Below are 20,028 nucleotides of genomic sequence, written 5' to 3' on the forward strand. Positions count from 1 at the left end.
TTGTACCACTACTGTACCATGATTTCGCAATTGGTATGGTACTACCAACCAAACATGTTGGTTAACAAACATATTGGTTACCGGTATTCTTGGTTCGGTTGGTAACATGTTGGTTTGTTTCCGTGATACATATTTGTCAGCCCTAACTTTAACCATTATTCTTTCTTACATTTCTTGTTATCATTCTTTGTAACCGGTTAGCCCTAAGCAACCTATAATATAAATGACATGGTTGTAAATAGATGATGTGGTTTTAATTCTTTCTAACATTTCTAATAGGAGCATCATCGAGATAAGACTTGAACATAAATTCAATTAGATGAAGTGAATCGAAATACAAGAACAAATCGAGATACAAGAATGAATTGAGATACAAAAACGAATGAAAGTATCCGATTAATCAAATGGAATGAAACTTGGATTCCAATAAACGGATCTATGAACAGTAAAAGATCATATAATTTGGGCTCAAGATTAGAAGAACAATGAACAATAATGGATCGAAGTTGATTAGGTTGGATCAAAAACAATTTAAGCTAATCTTTTAATTGAACTAACAAAAATGATTGGACCAACAATGGGTTAGAAAATGAAATGGATCCAATCAGAGTTAAAATGAACAAGTAATCGATCATAAGAGCACAATTCCAAAAGATTTCGAGAGATCATCGAGAGACTCACCAAAAATTGTTCATATTGTGTTGATTGTTGCCAAATCGAGAATCATTTCTTCAAAAATTACTTCAATCTTCGAAGATCCACTCTGATACCACATGTAATGAATTATGAGCATTTGATTTGACATGAGGAATTGTAAGAACACAATGAACATGGTGATTTGGATGCTAAAAGATGTATTCGATCATAGTAATGACTACAAAAATAGATCTAGAGAGGATTATTGCAATTATTACATCAAAATATTATGTGGAATTTAATAAAATAAAAAAACTCAAAAAATGACATGTGGAAAAAAAATTAATTTAAAATAACCACAAAATGACATTTGACAATTTGAATTAGAATGTGACAAATGGCAAAAAAAAATTCATTTATTAGAGAGGATTATTGCAATTATTACATTAAAATATTATGTGTTGCTAAGTTATTTTTCCTATAAATATGAGATTTTCATATCTCAGAAAAGTGTACATAAAAGAAACCTTCTTAGGTACGAAAATAACCCATTATTTCGTCCTAAAGGCAGAAGGAGTTGCAGAGGTGATATCTTGAAGAATTGTTGAATAACGTATTAGGTTTGCAATGTTTACCATACTTTTTATTTGTTTTTTATGTTTTTCTGTAAAACATGAGAGACTAAAAACATTCTCTTTCATTTAAATGTAGACGAACTAAAGTATGAAAATATCTATATACTCAATAATCATTAAAGAATGATAACTGCTAATAACATATGAACATATAAGGTCACATCTTATAGCAAGTAGAAACTTATTGATTATTTATTAAGTAATTTGATTATTAATAAACATTATCAACTATTGTATTTAATTGAAAAATTATTATTTTATGAAAATAATATTTTATAGAGAGAATAACAACAAAATGAGAAATTATTGTTTCATGGAAATAATAATAAATGAGAGCATAACTAGATATATTCATATGATATGAATATATAAGTTATGTAAATTTATTTTGGACACTTTGTAGTTCATTTGAATGTTACTAGAATATATTAGTTATAATATTGAGTAAAAGACACACCAACTCTCTCATCCTCTCTCCTAATCCCGTGGATCCCTTAAGGGATGAGAAGGTTGCTTGTTTGACATAGTCTTTCACCCCATGCTTTCTTATATATCCATACTTGTGCATTTAATTAAGGTATGGCCTTTACTACATGCATGTAAGTATAAAAGAGATCATTGACTTGAAAAAGATAGTTTTTTTCATCTCTTTTACTCTCAAAACTGTGAGCTTCAAGATCTCTTTCCTTCTCTTATTTATAGCAAAGTGTTGTGTAGATTTGAGTGTTTTTTTTCTTTTCCTTTAAGACTAATTTGTTATTGGGTTTTAGAGGTTTAAGAAATGCTTAATACAAGAAAAGACTAGCATATTTGGTAGCCATCATTTGCTTGATGGATACTTCTAGAGAAGCTTTACCTTGACTCTTTTTCCATTCTTATCGACTTCCAACTTCCCAAAAGGATTCCAGGTCTTCAAATCTTGTAGTTCTTTTTCCTTCTATGGCTGTTTTTATCTTTCCTTTGGTTGCAAGCTGATCCTTAATGGGAAATAACTAGTTTATGATATTCATTTTAAAATTATTCTTTTGCTAACATAATAGCTTTTGAACCTATTTTTGAATATAAACATAACAATTGGTATCGGAGCCATGTTGCAAGTTTGGTTAGATTATTTGGATAATCTTAGGTTTTGGAAAATATGGATAATTTGTTCTTTTTTTTTTGTTAAAAATGAGTTCATACATATTTTCTATGACAACTTTATAATTGTTATTTTTTGTGACAAAAGTTTACATGCATAGTTTTGTTGGGTTTTTTTTATTTAAAAATTGTTTCAAGAACATAAAGATGGCAACGAAAGACTTTAATTTTGAACAAAATAAAACAACTTTTATTCCTACCAAAAGATCATTTTGCAAGACTTAGAAAGATAAAAAAACCATAGAAAGAAAGTGTTACAACCTTCGAAGACTTTGGTTCCTTTTGACAATTAGGAAGTTGATGAAGATGACTTTAAGCTCCAAGGAAGATGCTCTCTAGAAGTATCCGCCAACATTTAGCCAACTTAATAAGATGTTAGTCTTCATCTTGTAATCAAAGAATCTCTTAAGCCTTTAAGAACAAAACAAAGCTTTTGTTCTAAAGGAGAGTTTAAGTAAAATATCAACTTCTTCCTACTTCAATCTTAACACTTTTAAGAGGCAAAAAATAGAGAGAACATGGATATGGGAAGGCCAAAATTTCGTGGGTTTTGGATAGTAAAAGAAGAGATACACGCAAGCCTTTTAATAATCTTAATCAAAGTCCTTACCCATTGAGTATTGATGCTTTAATACACCATGCATCTAGCAACAAAAGGCTACAAGTGTAAGAACATGGATTTATGATTAAATAAATGCAAGCATATCTTCTTTTCCTTTTATGGTCTCCTTGAATATTTTATAAAAGGAAGAAGCTAGTTTTTCTATAAAAACTCTTCTAATTTTATAACTTATAAAACATATAAATCCATATAAGACAAAAACCCCTTTTGGTCTAAAAAGTTGTACATGACATAATAAATCATACCTTATGATATATTATGATATATTTTGATACTTAGCATTGTAAATCAATATTTCAACAAAATGAATAATTTCTAATTAATTACAAGATATATATTTATTTATCAAGAATCAAATTCTTATAAATAATATATTTGCATCAAGTTGTTGTTAGTGTGACCATTTAGGTTCATTTATTATCTAGCAATATCATTCTATAATGACTCTTTGGCATATAGATCTTTCAATTTTGCCGTTAAAGTTGTCTTAGAAAAACAAATGTTGTTTTAATATGTTAGTGTATTTTAAAGTGTATAAACAAGCCATGGACCATTTGTGTTGTTGTATGTATTGATTGATAAAAATGTTTGTAATAATATTTTATTCATATGGTATGTAATAATAAATAGCTAGTTTTCATTTTTGTTATTTTGTAAAGTAATATATGAAGCCTGGATTAGGCCGTGAGCTAAAGAGGCCTGATATGGATATGTACATTGATATGTTCTGATTGGTTGAAGCTGATAGCCTTTTTTTGTATGCATTGTATGCATAGTGGAATATGTGGTATACTGGGGAACTCACTAAGCTTTATGCTTACGTTGTTAAGTTTAATATTTTTCAGGTTGTTCAAGGGAAAGGCGCATCGTAACTGTACATTCACATCAAAGTTTTGTTGTTACTGACTTGCGGTTTTTTTATTTTTTTATTTTTTGTGTAATTCAACTCCGTTAATCTTATGCTTCTGGAACAAATGGATATTATATTATGTTTTCAAAATTGGGTTTTGAACGTTCATCGTGTTTTTTAAATGAAAATTTTGGTTTATAACTTGGGACGTTGCACAAATGGAAATAAATTTGTATTTTGTGTTCCCAATTTTGAAAGAGGTGAAAGGAAAATTAAACATTTTCTTTATTTCTCTCCATAGAAAGTTTTCCTTCCATTTCCTTACATTTATTTCCACTTCCATCATTTAATGAAACTCGGGAACACCAATTTCTTTTATTTTCTTATCACTTTTATTTATTTCTCTTATTTTTCCTTGTAAATCTAACTCAGGATGTAACGTCCCAAAATTTCATGACAAAATTTCCTTTTTAATATAAAAGAAGCCACCCCAATACCATTCCACAGATAGGTAAAAACCAAGTATAAGTTTAACAATTCAAAAATAATTATCAAAGTATCAAAATAGAAGTCATAAAGCGCGGAAGTCTCCAATGGATTCAATGTAATCAAACTGCGCCCTTGCCCTTGCTACTAAAACAACTTAAAACATTTTAACTTAAAACCATAAGCAGAAAGTTTAGCGAGTTCTCCAAGATACCATATACAACACAAAATAGCGTGTCCAACCCAACAGTTTATTTCAACCAAGCGGGCCCAGCCCATCAAGCATGTAATCATTCAAGCATGAGTCACACATACAGTCAAGCATATCAATACCTACATACATTGACACCTAGTGCCCTACATAATATAGTGAGAGGACTCACCTCGCTGATAAAATCAAATAATCACAAAAGCTCGTGGATAATATAAAGGTAGATCTCACAAACCACCTAAACATTAAATAAAATCTCAAACCTCAGTCTATGACCTAAAACCCTAAAGTTTGACCAAAGGTCAAACTTAGTCAAAAAGTCAACATTTGGTCAGTGAGTTTCCCCGCGCCCTCTCATTGGTGCCCCGCGTCTACTATAGGACAAAATAGTCGGGTTTCAAGGATAAAATAGGCGTGCATCAAAGTTTCCACAAATGTGTCGTTTCTAAAAAGACACTTTGCGTCCTGACCCATTCCAAAAAGGTATTTTGACTTAATCCATTAAGTTAAAGCTCAAACTTCCAGATACGATCCTCAAAAATCTATTAACGGATAAAGCTTCCAACTTTATCCATTAAGACATCCACTCAAGCAAGATGTAGACTTTAATACACCAAAATTACCTAAAGGACCAAAATAACTTGCATGACTTAATGGGAAGACAAAAGATCATAACTTTCCTAGTCCATAAGGTTCAAGGAGCATCCCAAAGTGCTTAAATGTGTTGGGGTTCTTTCAACCGCAAGATTACAAACAAAATAAAACAAAAAGTGCAAAATATAACATATAGCGAGACTAATGAACCAAAGAGCAAGATCAAAGCTTTATACTCACAAAGGTAAAAAAATGATGTAACTTGGTTGGATATGAAATTGGATCTTACTTCTTTGCAACAAGAGAAACTTCTTGATCTTCAAACTTCACCCAAAAATGAAGAAATAAGCTCACAAATGGAACAAAGGCTCAAAAACTAGAGAGGTGAGGTTAGGGTTTCTGGAAAATCGCTCAAAGGGCAATAGAGGATGAAAATGAAAAAAAAATCCTAGGGGTTAATGACCTTTAAATACCCCCACAAACCTAAATAAAACGTTCAACACATGGGCCTTGGCGCGCCATGCCCTATAATAGGCGTGTCACACCCCTCACGAATAAATCTAGGTTTTTGGATCTTTCAGCAAATGCGATTAATGACTTCCTGCTTCGCTCCATCCTTCTACTTTCTTTTGGACCATAAAACTCCCAATTAAAGAATGAGAAAACATAATTGAAACTTGGATGTTACACGGGAACAATGTGTAAATTATGAACCCTAAACTAAAAGAAGCTGTCGTAAACAACCCTTGTGGGAAACCTCCGACCTGCCGTCGACAACCTTTTACCCACCGGAAACCACTAGTTGTGCTGGTAAACCTACAATACCAAATCTTAACCAAATATGGAATTATGAGACTGTGTTCATACACTTATTGAAAAGATTTCCAAGTCTCATGTTCTACATCTACGTTAATCTAAAATCAAACCTGCAACACCCTTATATCCATGTGTATACTTGTTTAATGAAACCACTAATAAAGATAGAATGTCAAATCTTTCCCTTACTGTTGAACGAAGATGAAAGGAGTTCAAGAGCATATGAATACATGAGAGGATCGAAGATAACAATTAAACGACAACAAAATAGGGAAGGGTTAAGTGATATTCGGTAGTAGTATAGAGGAAGAAAGGAAACGAGGACGATATATTTTAATAATTCTTTTTACTATATTCTTAATATAAAAAAGGTAAATGAAAACCAGTAACAACAAATTGGTCTTTTTACATTGACAGAGACCTAAGGCGCAACAAAATCATATTATAGGAATTTTCTAGATTTAAAAAAAAAATAGTTAGAGACCAAAAGACATATTATCCGAAACCATAATGAAATTTATTCTACGAAAATCGAATAACAAACATTAACTGCAATTTTTTTTAGGGTAAATTACATGAATGGTCCATGTCGTTTGGGGTGATCTGTGTGTTTGGTCTCTAACAAGTTTTTAACTCGAAAGGTCCGTGTTACTTGAATTGACTATATTGCCCTTAATGATATTTTCTATTACTTATAATTAAAATTAAAAAGAAATGGAAATTAGCTTTGTGGGACCCGTACAACCTTCTATCCCTTCCCTTGACTTTTCTCTCCAGTCAAACCCAAACCCACGTTTCTCTCTCTAGCTCTCCTTACTCTTTTTGCTCGACAACAATCCTCCATTACCATCACACATTTGTCGGCAACGCTACAACCTGAAGAACGTTACCAACTATACCATCACCCTCATCCCCTGTTCCAAACTTCGATTATCCCATTTCACATCTATCATCGGTAACCTACAACACACATGAAAACCCCATTGAAAAAATCAAATTTCTTGTGTTGATCCTTCCATATCGATTTCTTCCTACTCGGATTGCAATGGCGGAGCTAGTGGGGTGGCTTGCCGGTGTGTGGCCTCCCCCAACATTTTCAAAATACTACCCCACATTATATAATTTGCATAAAAGAAATAAAGCCCAATAACCATATCTCATATAGAGTTAAAGTTGGAGTTCCTATCATCCAAGTTAATGCGTCCATAATTCCAAGCCTTTTTTATTTTACCCACTTACCCCCAAGTTCCAATTAAACATATTTTGGCTGCAACGTAATTTTTAATTGTATTATAGATGTAATTTTTTTTTTGTAATTTACAATAACTAATATTATTAAGATTGTTAATTTGTTTTTTGAATAATCACACGACAAATCATAAGTAAAAAAAGAAGTAATTGATCTTCTTACAAATGAAAAGAAGACGTTTATAACCAATAATTGTATCCCGTTTGTGGTATTATTAAGGAATATGTGAATAATACAAGTCAACAACATCAAAAAAATAGTATTATGGAAGAGTTAATTAATATTGAACCTCATTGAAAAAAATTGAAATGTCGGATTTAAGAGAGATAAAAATAAAATTCTTTGATTCGTGATTTTGGAGAATGCATTCAATCTTAAGAGTAGCGTTTAATATTTTATTCAATGTAAGCCCCCCTTATTCTAAAATTCTGGCTCCCCATCTATGGTGTGGTTGGACGAAGGAAATTTCCATTTATTATGCTTTTGTTTCATATTTCTAGATTATCAGATTTAGATCCGTTTTAGCTTACTAGATCATCGGTGAAGATGGAGAGGGTGGATCCATTTCAGATTTCTAGGTCGCTGGCAACCCTGTAACATTCAATAGAAACTCGATGAGACCTCCATCTCTCTCTCTCTCTCTCTATATATATATATATATATATATATATATATATATCATCATTACTATATATAAAGACCCTTTCACTGAGATGTCGCAAAAAAAAAAAAACCCGGCTCGATAATCGCCACGTAACCCATCCTCAGCGATCGACGCAATTTATCAGTAGCTCGTCACGTCGATTCAATCCATCTCCTGATCTCTTCAACTTCTACGACTCCCTTCTACCCATCGACTTATCCACCAATTCATCCATCTGTTTCTCACCACGTCCGACTGTATCCCCAACTGGAATCCGAAATATAATCCACCAAAAAAAAAGTAATTCGTTGTGTAAATATTCCACCAAGTCAATTCTGCCGACGGTGGGTTGATGGTTAATTCTTGAATCATCAAAAGAGGTAACATTCATTCGGTTTTCACTTAAATTACATGATCCCCAAAAAGTCATAATTTTTACCGTTTGAAATTATCCGTGAAAGTGTAATGTTGTTGAATACGGAGCCAAAGAGGGACAACACAATCCTTCCATTTGCTGTCAACATGTTTGCTACATGTATATTATCTTCACGAACCCTAATTTGATCTTGATCTTATCTATTTCTTAGTGTTAACCCAATAGTTGGATTTTCCTGCCCCGTTCAGGTTTCTATTGACAATTTTGCCCTAATTCTTATTAACATTCTCTCCTGTGTCACCAAGTATTGAAATCATGTCCTGATTTTGTGTTTTTGTTTAAATTAGAATGCAGTTTTTATTGTTTAATTGTCGTTAATTTTTAATATTGTGAATGTTAATGATTTGCATTGGGTCATCACCGTAGTCCTTCAATTGAAGGGTTTATGTTACTTTTTACTTTGAGGGTAAAATTGACAATTGCTACTAACATGCTTCAAAGGCAATCAATCAACAGTTTATGCTCTAATATGCGTTTTCAAGTAAATAACCCTACATCCCTCTCTGAAGCTTAGCTTCTCATACAGAACCTTTCAATAAGAACATAAAATTAATGGTAGAAGATATGTTTACAATTTGTTTTACATTTTCTATTTCTATTTTTAGGCTATTATTAGAATTTAGTTTTAATATTTCAATTTTGCCCGTGGTTTGACTAAATGGGATTTATTTTTCCTACCCTGATCAGGTTTGAACTGATATTTCAATCCTTTTTCATTTTTAGAATTCCTTCGTCCTGTAAAGAATTTAGTAATTCCATCCATTTTTAGTCAATTTGTTCGTTTATTATAGTTTTAATTATAAATTCACAATGCTTAACATCCAATAAATTGTAAAGATAAAGATATAGGAAATTTATAATGTATATAAATTTTATAAAGAAATTAGACTCTTTTACTTAAAAAGATGTCAACAAATAGACCTGAAAGATCAAGAGGTCATTTCCAGCATTCCAAATGACAGCATACGTTTGCATACTGCCTTCGATTAAAGCAGACCAGGCTTTGACTAGATGTCTTTATAATGTGTTGTTAACAATTAGTTAATGTAAATATAATATAATGTGCTATCAATAAAGTTTATGTTAGTTTTTAATGGTTTTTAGTGTTTTTTAGAACAGGTTTTTACAACAATATTATCTTTTTTGTTTATTGATGTGTGTTCTTGTTTGATATTAACAGGTTATTCACATGCTGATCAAAGGAATTCAAAATTTATGTATTAATGTACTTGCATTTAGGTATAATCATAATCCTTTTTAATGAAATTACAATCATAATTTATTAGTTAATTGAAATTGATGAACTAACTATTTGTAATGAACCAGATCAGATCATCAACTACTCAAATGTACCAGATTTACAATTGAAAAGTGATTCCAACCAAAACAACCCACACATGTGTCATGTATGTCATTACTTACAAAGTATCTCAATTTTTTTCATGCACAATATTATAATCTTCATCAGAAGTGACAATAAAGTGACAATTACAAGTCTCAGATAAGAATAACACATCCATCAGTATAGTTATATGATATACCAATTAAAATTATTAAACAATTATCATCAAATTTCAATACAATGATTGGTAATCATCAACCATCAACAGATCACACAAATATTACAATTGGTGGTTGTTCGAAGCTAGATAAGAAACTATATAGGAGGATAGCTATCATAAATTGGAAAAAAAATTTGATAAATGTGATGAGATAATAGAGAAGTTGGATATGCTTAATGCTGCTCCTGCTTATAAGAAACAATTAAGAAAGGAAGCTGTTATAAAATGGAAAAAGAAAAAAATTAAAAATGACCTGCAATACAAATGTTACAATAAACAAGTCAAACGAACAATTAATTGATACCATACACACAAGTATATGCAATTTAAATGAAAACATCACTGAAGAAAGCAAAAGACATAACAAAAGAATACTTAAAGATTTAGGTCCATCAAATGAGAAATCTACAAATCTAGGCAAAAAAAATAGCAACAGAAAAGGAAAGCATCTCTTACAACAAGTAATTTTTTCTGCCGATGTTCTTCCAGAAGTAAGGTGTTGTGTCTATTGTCATGCTGTGAAATTTTTTTCCGAAACATCAAATTTTTGTTGTTCAGAAGGTCGTATTGTTTTATCCAGTAATGAACTCCCACCCGTCATGCGAGATTTATTGACATCTAACTCTGATGATGCGAAATCATTTAGAACATATATAAGAACATATAATAATCATTTCGCATTCACTTCATTGGGTGTTAAAGCTGATAAAAAACTTACAAGACGAAATAAGGGTATTTACACTTTTAGAGTGCAAGGTCAAGTATATCACTTCATGAACGATCTACAACCTAAAGAGGAAAGTGCAAAAAACCTTCAATTATATTTTCACGATACAAACAATGAAATAGAAAATCGACAAATATCTTCTCCACGATTATCCAAAGGCATAATTGCAACGTGTATAACTTATCTACAACATAATCCATATGCACGTTTTTTTAGAAATTTAAGAGACATTCCATCTTTGAGTGAATATAAGATTATTCTTAAGACTATTCCGGGACAAGATCAACGAGTATACAACAAACCAGAAGTTTCACAAGTTGCGGCACTATGGGTTGAAGGGGAAGAGAACGGAGAACATGGTCGTAGAAATATACAAGTAAGAACACATAGTGACCTTCAAAGGACTGTTGAGTACTATTATGGTTGTTATGATCCTTTACAGTACCCTTTAATGTTTCCATTTGGAGAACTTGGCTAGCATCAACACATTCCCAAAAAAAATACCAATAAACAAGGTAATAGTGGAATAGGAACAAGCTCTGCAGAAAGGCTTATTTCGCCATTTGATGCTATAGATGCTGATGAATTATTAAATATGGAACAAACAGGTAAACATGTTCCATTAACTTTTTTTTTCTACAACGTAGTATTAAGAAACTAATTAATATTTTTTGGCAGTTATGAACAAATCTATAGAGAACTCAAATTCTGTCTCTGTTAGAGAATATTATGCTTACAAACTTCAAATACGTTTACATGATAAATCATGTATATTGCTTTTCGGTCGCTTATTACAACAATATATAGTTGATAGTTATGTAAAATTAGAGACACAAAGATTAGCATTTTGTAGAAATCAACAACAAGAGTTACGACAAGAGTTACTTCAAGGAGTTGTAGATGCTATGGCAAGTGGTGAGACAAATGCATCAACAATTGGTCAGCGAGTGGTTTTACCAGCAAATTTTATAGGTGGTCCAAGGAACATGAGACGAAAATACATTGATGCTATGGCATTAGTCCAAAAGTTTGGTAAGCCAGACATTTTTTTAACCTTAACATGTAATCCTAATTGGCCAGAAATCAAACAACACATGATGCACCATGAGGAAGCACAAAATAGGGCGGATTTAATTGTTAGAGTATTCCATGCAAAACTTGACCGATTTAAAAAAGAGATTTTCAAAAATGAAATATTTGGAAAGGTTGTTGCATACACTTATGTTGTGGAGTTTCAAAAAAGAGGTCTTCCACATGCTCATTTTTTGCTAATACTTGGAACTCCTTATAAGATGTACCATGCTGAAGAATATGATGAAATAGTTTCAGCAGAAATACCAAATGAAAGATCAAATCCTCATCTATTTCGCATGGTAGTGAAACATATGCTTCATGGTCCCTGTGGTGATCTTAATCCCAAAAATGTTTGTATGAAAAAAAAGGATATTGTAAGAATTTTTATCCAAAAGCATTTTGTGATGTAACAACACAAAATACTGATGCATATCCAGCATATCGAAGACGTGACAATGGAGTTAAAGTTATAGTTCGAGGTGCCAAGCTAGATAACAGATGGGTTGTTCCCTACAATCCCTATTTACTTTGTAAGTTTGACTGTCATGTAAATATAGAAATATGCTCTACAATTAAAGCTGTCAAATACATTTATAAGTACATATGCAAGGGATGTGACAAAATAAGTTTTTCTGTAACACAAGATGATCACTCATCTAGCATAAATGAAATAGATCAATTTCAAGCAGGTAGGTGGATATCACCCCCAGAGGCAGCTTGGAGAATTTTTAGATTTTCATTGGGTGAAATCAAACCTGCAGTTATTCATTTGCCTCTACATTTGGAAAATTACCAACCAATAACATTCAAAAAGAAAGAACGGTTGACTAATATTGTAGATAATATAGGTAAAAGAAAAACAATGCTAACTGAATTTTTTGTTAAAAATAGTACAGATAGATATGCACAACATCTTAATTTAACATATGTTGAGTTTCCTGACCATTTTGTATGGAAACCGGATAACAAAGTCTGGTTACCTAGACAAACTGAAGATTCAATAGGACGAATAGTGTTAGCACACCCAAGTGAAGGCGAAAGATATTTTTTAAGAATACTATTATAAAAAAAAAGATGTCCAAAGTCATACGATGACCTTAAGCTTTGTAAAGGACAAAGAGTTGACACCTTTCGAGAATCTGCATTACTACATGGATACCTACTTGATGATAACAGCCAACAATTATGTTTGGAAGAGGCATCAAACTACCACATGCCATATGAATTACGAAGACTTTTCGCTACCTTACTTGTGTATACAAATCCTAACAATCCAAGAAAATTATGGGAATCATTTGAAGATGCCATGCTTGAAGACTTTGTACACTACAATATTCTTTCACTAACTGAAGCAAAGCGATGCGCATTTCAGCAAATTAATACATTGCTACAGTCTAATGGAAGAAAACTTCATGAGTTTGATATATTGCCAATCGATTTATCATATGCTGATTTAGAAGATGACACAAGAGAAGTAGCAACAGAAAAAAGTATCATTGTATCAGAAATAGATCAAAGAGCAATACAAAATCTCAACAAAAAACAAAAACTTGCATTTGATACAATAATTAGAAAAGTAGAAAGTAACAATGGTGGGGCATTTTTTATTGATGGTCCAGGTGGTACAGGGAAAACTTTCCTATATAGAGCATTATTAGCATATATCAGATTAAAGGGACAAATAGCTTTAGCAACTGCAACATCAGGTATAGCTGCCTCATTACTACCAGGAGGTAGGACAACACATTCTAGATTTAAGATTCCATTAGATTTGACAGATAGGTCAAATTGTAGGATCAGTAAACAAAGTTCATTGGGTATATTGATTAAGACTTGTACGATAATTATTTGGGATGAAGCTCCAATGGCAAAAAGACAAGCAATAGAAGCCCTAGATGAACTTTTACAAGATCTTATGGAATCAACTGAAATCTTCGGAGGGAAAGTAGTTGTACTTGGTGGTGATTTTAGGCAAACATTGCCAGTTGTTCGAAATGGAAGCAAACATGATACAATTGCTGCTTGTATAACTAACTCACACATATGGCCATCACTATGTGTACTACAACTAAATGAAAACATGAGGGCATTACTAGATCCAATTTTTACTGAATTTCTTCTAAGATTAGGTGATGGTAGAGAAAATTTAGAAGATGATGATGTTGTTACTCTTCCATCACAAATTGTCATAGCAGATAATGATGAATCACAAGGGTTAAATGTTCTAATTAAGTATGTTTACCCACATATATTTGAAAATTCTATAAATAACCCAGCATCCTTCAATCGAGCTATTTTGACAACTAAAAATACTTTTGTTGATGAGCTAAATGATATCTTAATACACAAATTCCAAGGAGAAGAGAAAGAGTATATTAGTTTTGATGAAACACTTGATCCAAATGACCAAGCTCATTATGAGGATCTTCTACATTCTTTAACTCCACATGGTATGCCACCACATAAATTGATTTTAAAGGTAGATGCACCTATTATATTATTAAGAAACATGAATCCAGCAGAAGGATTATGTAATGGTACAAGACTTTTTTGCAAGGACTTTGATAGAAATGTTATTCGAGCACAGATAGCATTCAATGATTTTGCTGGAAAAGAGGTATTTATACATAGAATACCTTTACAACCACCTACAGGTGAAGAATACACAGTGCCATTCAAAAGAACACAATTTCCAATCAAGGTCTGTTTTGCAATGACAATTAATAAATCACAAGGCCAAACATTAGACAGAGTGGGCATATACCTTAAGGAACCTATTTTTTCACATGGACAATTGTATGTTGCCCTCTCTCGTGCTAGAAGTATTGAAAATGTTAAAGTTGTTATCAAAAAATCTCACAAAAATCAAGAAATACATAACACAAAAAATATAGTATATCAAGAAGTATTACAATGTTCCAAACTCAACTAAAGGTATGTATTACTATTAAACTTAATATCTGGTATGATGAAACAAAAACTAAAATCAAACACATTGTTGCACATTGATTAGATAAGATAGCAGGTCATTTTATTTTTCCAATTTTCATCCACTTTAATGAATTGAAAGTCCATTTGTGCAATACCCCTTATATGATAAATTTTCATGCAGTAATTCAATTGAATTTCAGGTATGCATTCCAGCGATGGTAGTTCCTTTCTTTGCCAAACAAATTACAACCATCAACGTAAGTGTTTTTGCAATATCATGGTTGCTTGACAGATTACATGCTTTTTTATATAAATTTAGACCATGAATATTTCCAACAGGTAAACAACTACTAAACCAAAAATAATGATTTCGGATCATCACAGGAATACACTATTCAGTGATCTGGTAAGTGCACTTTGTTTTCTGCATTACATTCCAAATTTCATTCTTTTCATTTAATATTACTTGATTTAAATGATATGTCAATGGACTATCCAAAGAAATCCATTTAATTTCTATATTAGCAATTAATTTTTATTACATACTGTAATAAGCAATATTTCAATAGTAAACAACATGCAAACATTCACAACCCTTCTGGAGATACATCTCTTTCATTAATATTGGTATGATTGCATTACTTACAAAAATTATATTATCCTGATTAAAGTGTTTATTTTCATATTTGCACTCTGTTTTAAAATTAATGATATCCACATTTATTAATTTTGCCAAAGTAATTCTTAATCCTGATGCAAGATACCTTCATGCAGAAACAACTTTACTGCAACATCATATGGCAGTACAAAAGGAAAGGGACAAGTTCAATTCATCACGCCAAAGGACAACATGCAACATCTGCAATTGCTTTATTACATACACATTGCAACCATAATTTGTATTGTCATACAGTTTCATTTATGATTTTATTTCAAATTTATTTATATGTATATGGTGAATCAGATCATTTGCCCTCGATTGGTCATTTGAGACCTAAATAGTTAATTTTTAAATTCACTCAACTGTATAGGAAATTACTAATGATCATCATTGCCGCAATTTTGATCATCTTCATGCCATTTTTTGAGTTAAATATAAAATACATCAAATACAATTGTATTGTTTAAAATCATAAAGCGGCAACACTTCTTAAGTTATTATGCTGTTTAATATATTTTAAATTTTATCATATAAGAAACAAATAAATATTTGAAGGTTTTAGATAGGCTAATTATCGGCAAAATACATTTCGATTTTAATCATAAAAGATCAATATAAATGGCCCAGCCCAAAGGTATGTCGTGTACCCTAAATATTAAATAACCGGCCCTAACAAACTTCGCCGTTAACCACACTCATTCTCCGTCCCTTACATATCGTTATATACAACTATATACAGGCCGCCGCAATCACCGTCAACTCTTACTATAGATTCCACAACTTTCAACCAGAACCGACAATTTTAACTGCAAATCGGTTATTATAAACTTCTTCTAACCGACAATTGACTAATACGATTCGTACTCTGGTTCAACTGCAATAACAAAACTACGATATTCTTACATCAGAATCCTCTTTCCACTTCTCTGCACTAACAGGTATGTTCAATGTCCTTTCCAATTTTGCATCGTCGCATACACACAAATTTACTTTTCGGAAGACATTCTTAACTTTCACTATAAATCTTCAATGCATTCCATCTATTTGCAAACACAATTTACAACACCAATTCAGCACAAACCGCACATACGTCTTGGCTGAAATACGAATGTATTATAATATACAATTTAACATACAATTATTAGAATATATGTAACTCCTACAGAATTCTTCAGCGATTTATGGAAATTTGTAAGAATATAATCAACAAAACAACAGACCACTTCCACATACAATTCTAAATCGTCATCATCCAAATTTTGGGAGAAGACGTTATCAAAAACCATATATATAATATGATCAATTTGCCTACCATAGCCCAACATCTGTTTCGGTAAGAGACACTTCTGTTTTAGAAGAAAACATGCTACTATATTATTTATATACATTTAATTTCGATATTGTCAATGTATGTTTATTGTTTTTTTTAACTAATGTTACCTTCATAGCATTTTAATACATGTTATACACATCAAATAATTATATATACAATGTAATTAAAATGAACAACATTAATAAATATAAATCTTAGATACTTAAAGCTATGTAAAGATTTTGTACATCTGTCATGAACATTAATATACCAAAAGTACTTAATGCATTCCAGAACCAATTCATTATTGTTTATTAAGAAACAAGCAGACATAACGTGACTATTTTCACAACACAGTACGCAGCAAACACCAATGTCTGAGAGACCAATACAACATTCATGACATAATTCCAAATATGAAGAAAAATTGGACTGTCTTGATTCAAGTTTTGGAATGTGGACACATACAACTGAGTAGGGAAAAGAAAAAATTTAGAAGGCTCATGTTTGCTGACACACAGGTATACAATAAATCCTTGCATATCTCACAACATCTGCATTAATCTAATCACATTTTCAAAACAGGGAACAAGGGTGGCAGCATTAATCTGGAGCAACGACCTTGACTTTTATGAAAATACTTTCGAACCCTACAAGCGCTATCAAATATCAAATGCTAATTTGATATACACTGAACCACGTTTTCAACTCGATTCATATGAATATTCATGGACACTCAGCAAACTGACACTCATTGAACCTTTTCAAGATGAAACCCCACCAACACTCACATGCAAGTTCACCTTTACTCCCTTTAGTGACCTATACAAATATGCAGATGAGGAAAAAGATTTAAGTATGCAAAAAATTACTTGTTCCATACTTATCACTCAATTTTAATTTGTCCTTTACTAACTTTGATGTTCAAATTGCAGATGTAAGGGGTATTGTAATAAAATGTTTTCCAAGTCAAAGATGAAACCAGGCCAAGAGCCATCATCGAAAAGAGATGTAATCATTGTTAACGAAGAGTATGTGGACAATTGCCCAATAACATAAACGATGACATTTTTATTTTGTTAAATTAAAAAATTATTCATCATATTATTCCTACCTTTTAATTTCAGGAAAAAACTTTTAATATTAACATTATGGAATTACATCAATGAAAATGAAGGCAATACCTTAGACCAAATAGTGGAAACCGGGCCAATGATATTCGCAATGAGAGTAAAGGTGACAACTTTCTACGGTAAGATAATGTTGCTTAAAACACAAACACAATATATATATATAGCAAAATTTTTAAAAAACATCTTATCTTATGTCTTATAATCACACAGGACAATCACCCTCAACAAGTAGTAGCTCTGCAATTCTTATAAATCCACCAGTAACGATGATCTACAGCTAAAAAATTGGTATAATCCAAAAACCCATTAACCAAAATTCAATTTAATTAATTCTATTTGTATTTGACAGGTATACAAATAGCAGAACAGGAATTAAAGAACTACTACGAAAACAAACATATAAGGATACCGATATTCTGTTGCCCCCTCCCCAAGAGAGAGACATACTTCCGATAGCCAAAGCAATTACAAGAATGAAAAATGTTAGTAATAACAACATTTTTCATGACCTTTTGCACAATATTCTATACTATACGTTATCTATATAATTTTTTTTCACCTAAAACAGGGTAAACCAACATGGATAAAAGGAACTCTTATATTGCCTCGTCAAGATAGAAGTTTCACACAAACAGGATGTGCCAACTGTTTAAAACCAGTTGTGGCTGATGTAAAGTGGATCATCACATGCTCTGCCTGCAAAAAACAATCTAAAGTACAACTCATGTAAGTGTATTCCATCATTCAAATATTTAAACCATATTTTTTATACTAAATGATAATTCTATGTGAAGGTCAAGGGCAATAATTGAAATCGATGATGGTACCAGCTCAACTGCAGCAAGCATTTCAACGCCGGAAATTGAAAAGTTCATTAAATTGGACCCCAATGAAATCAAAGATGCGGAAGAAAATGTAAGCCTATTATTTTAAATATACCAATTGTAATTTAACAATCGATTATTTATGTTATCATTTTACAAACCAGGAACAAAGTGTACAAGATATAATTGCAAAATCAATTGGATCATTACCACTTCTAGCATATGTACGATCATATCAGACATCGAATCAAGAAAACCCTATTACAAGATTCGTCGTTGTGAAGGCACATAGACTCCCAGATCATCAAAACGAAAACAAACAACAACTCCAACTATCAAATGAAGATGAAACTTTGTCAACAACAAAACCACGCTCTCCTAAACAAACACAAAAGCAAAACCAAACAGACGATGGGAAAGCAAAACTAACTGAAACATCAACAGCTGGAACATCAAGACCATCAAAAAAAATGAAATAGATATTCACACCTATCAAATTTAAATAAATATTCTAAACTATTATTATATTTGATACCGCTACTTCCATTAGATATTATATTCATCAATTTCGTATGATGTTTTGCATATGTAATTAACACCAAGAATGATATATAATTATATTTTAAGTTTGTATATAAATATTTTTAAACTCTTATTAATTATTGTTGCTTCTAAACATAGATCATATTATAACATTCCATTACATTAGTAATTGTATAATAGTTTACATCTCTTTAGAGCATCCCATGCATCTCTTATATCATAACCACCACGCGTCCTCCGATCTCCTCTATTGTTCAGGTACGTAATTGATGCCTCCCCTTTTTGCGTTTAGTTCTTTCCTGTTCCCAGAATCCAATCAACACCCACCCCAAATCGTACTTCTTCCTTTTTGAATCAATTTGTAGCTCTGGGTTCTCACGATCGCAGGTAAGCTTCCAAATTGGTTATTGATTTATACTTTGAATGTGTGCTTACATCCTTCCAACTGTATTAAGTATCTGTAATCAATCATTTTTATAGAGATGATTTTTGGGCATTAACCGAATTATCAAATAACATAAAAATCCATCAATTTATATTTTGATACTATCTAATATAGTCCATACCTTATAAACTTTACTTTTACTTTTATAATATCCAATATATATTATAAGTTTTTGTATAACATTAATATCATCTACTTTTCTTATGTCAGATAATATTTTTTTGGATAAAATAAGAAATAAGTTGTTTTGAATGAGCTATTAATAAACAATATTGAACTAATAAACTTTGTATTACACTATTTATATTACACCAAAACATCCAAGGTTTCATATATGAACTTTCAAATATTAAACATTGAAATTAAGAATGAAGTCATACAAAATATATCATTATACATAAATGTCATCAAGAGTTTTAAAATAAGTCGATTAATAAATATGATATTTAATTTTAATTACATATTTTGTAATGCGTACGTTTGACTTTATGTTGGTGC

General features: G+C 31.5%; 1 protein-coding gene across 1 annotated transcript; it reads left to right on the forward strand.

Moving 5' to 3' along the window:
- Positions 1-10,128: 10,128 nt before the first annotated feature.
- Positions 10,129-19,021, forward strand: LOC145139021 (uncharacterized). The gene is made up of 15 exons (XM_079072986.1): positions 10,129-10,983; positions 11,086-11,215; positions 11,286-12,035; positions 12,119-12,529; positions 12,578-12,695; positions 12,756-14,382; positions 14,813-14,869; positions 17,171-17,382; positions 17,521-17,616; positions 17,763-17,837; positions 17,929-17,946; positions 18,068-18,200; positions 18,287-18,444; positions 18,513-18,633; positions 18,707-19,021. Exons 1-15 carry the CDS (start codon positions 10,129-10,131, stop codon positions 19,019-19,021), a joined length of 5,076 nt encoding a protein of 1,691 aa, XP_078929112.1.
- The last annotated feature ends 1,007 nt before the right edge of the window (positions 19,022-20,028 follow it).

The sequence above is a fragment of the Lactuca virosa genome, chromosome 9 (genome assembly GCF_052849685.1).
Source record: "Lactuca virosa cultivar CGN04683 chromosome 9, Lactuca_virosa_CGN04683_v6, whole genome shotgun sequence".
Lineage (NCBI taxonomy): Eukaryota > Viridiplantae > Streptophyta > Magnoliopsida > Asterales > Asteraceae > Lactuca > Lactuca virosa.

What these genes read in the sequence shown, in the direction of transcription:
- LOC145139021 (XM_079072986.1), top strand. Translation starts at nt 10,129, where the DNA reads ATGACCTGCAATACAAATGTTACAATAAACAAGTCAAACGAACAATTA. An exon ending in TCTTAATCCCAAAAATGTTT is followed by an intron (nt 12,036 to 12,118) that starts GTATGAAAAAAA and finishes ATGCATATCCAG; the next exon opens with CATATCGAAGACGTGACAAT. An exon ending in CAATTACAAGAATGAAAAAT is followed by an intron (nt 18,201 to 18,286) that starts GTTAGTAATAAC and finishes CACCTAAAACAG; the next exon opens with GGTAAACCAACATGGATAAA.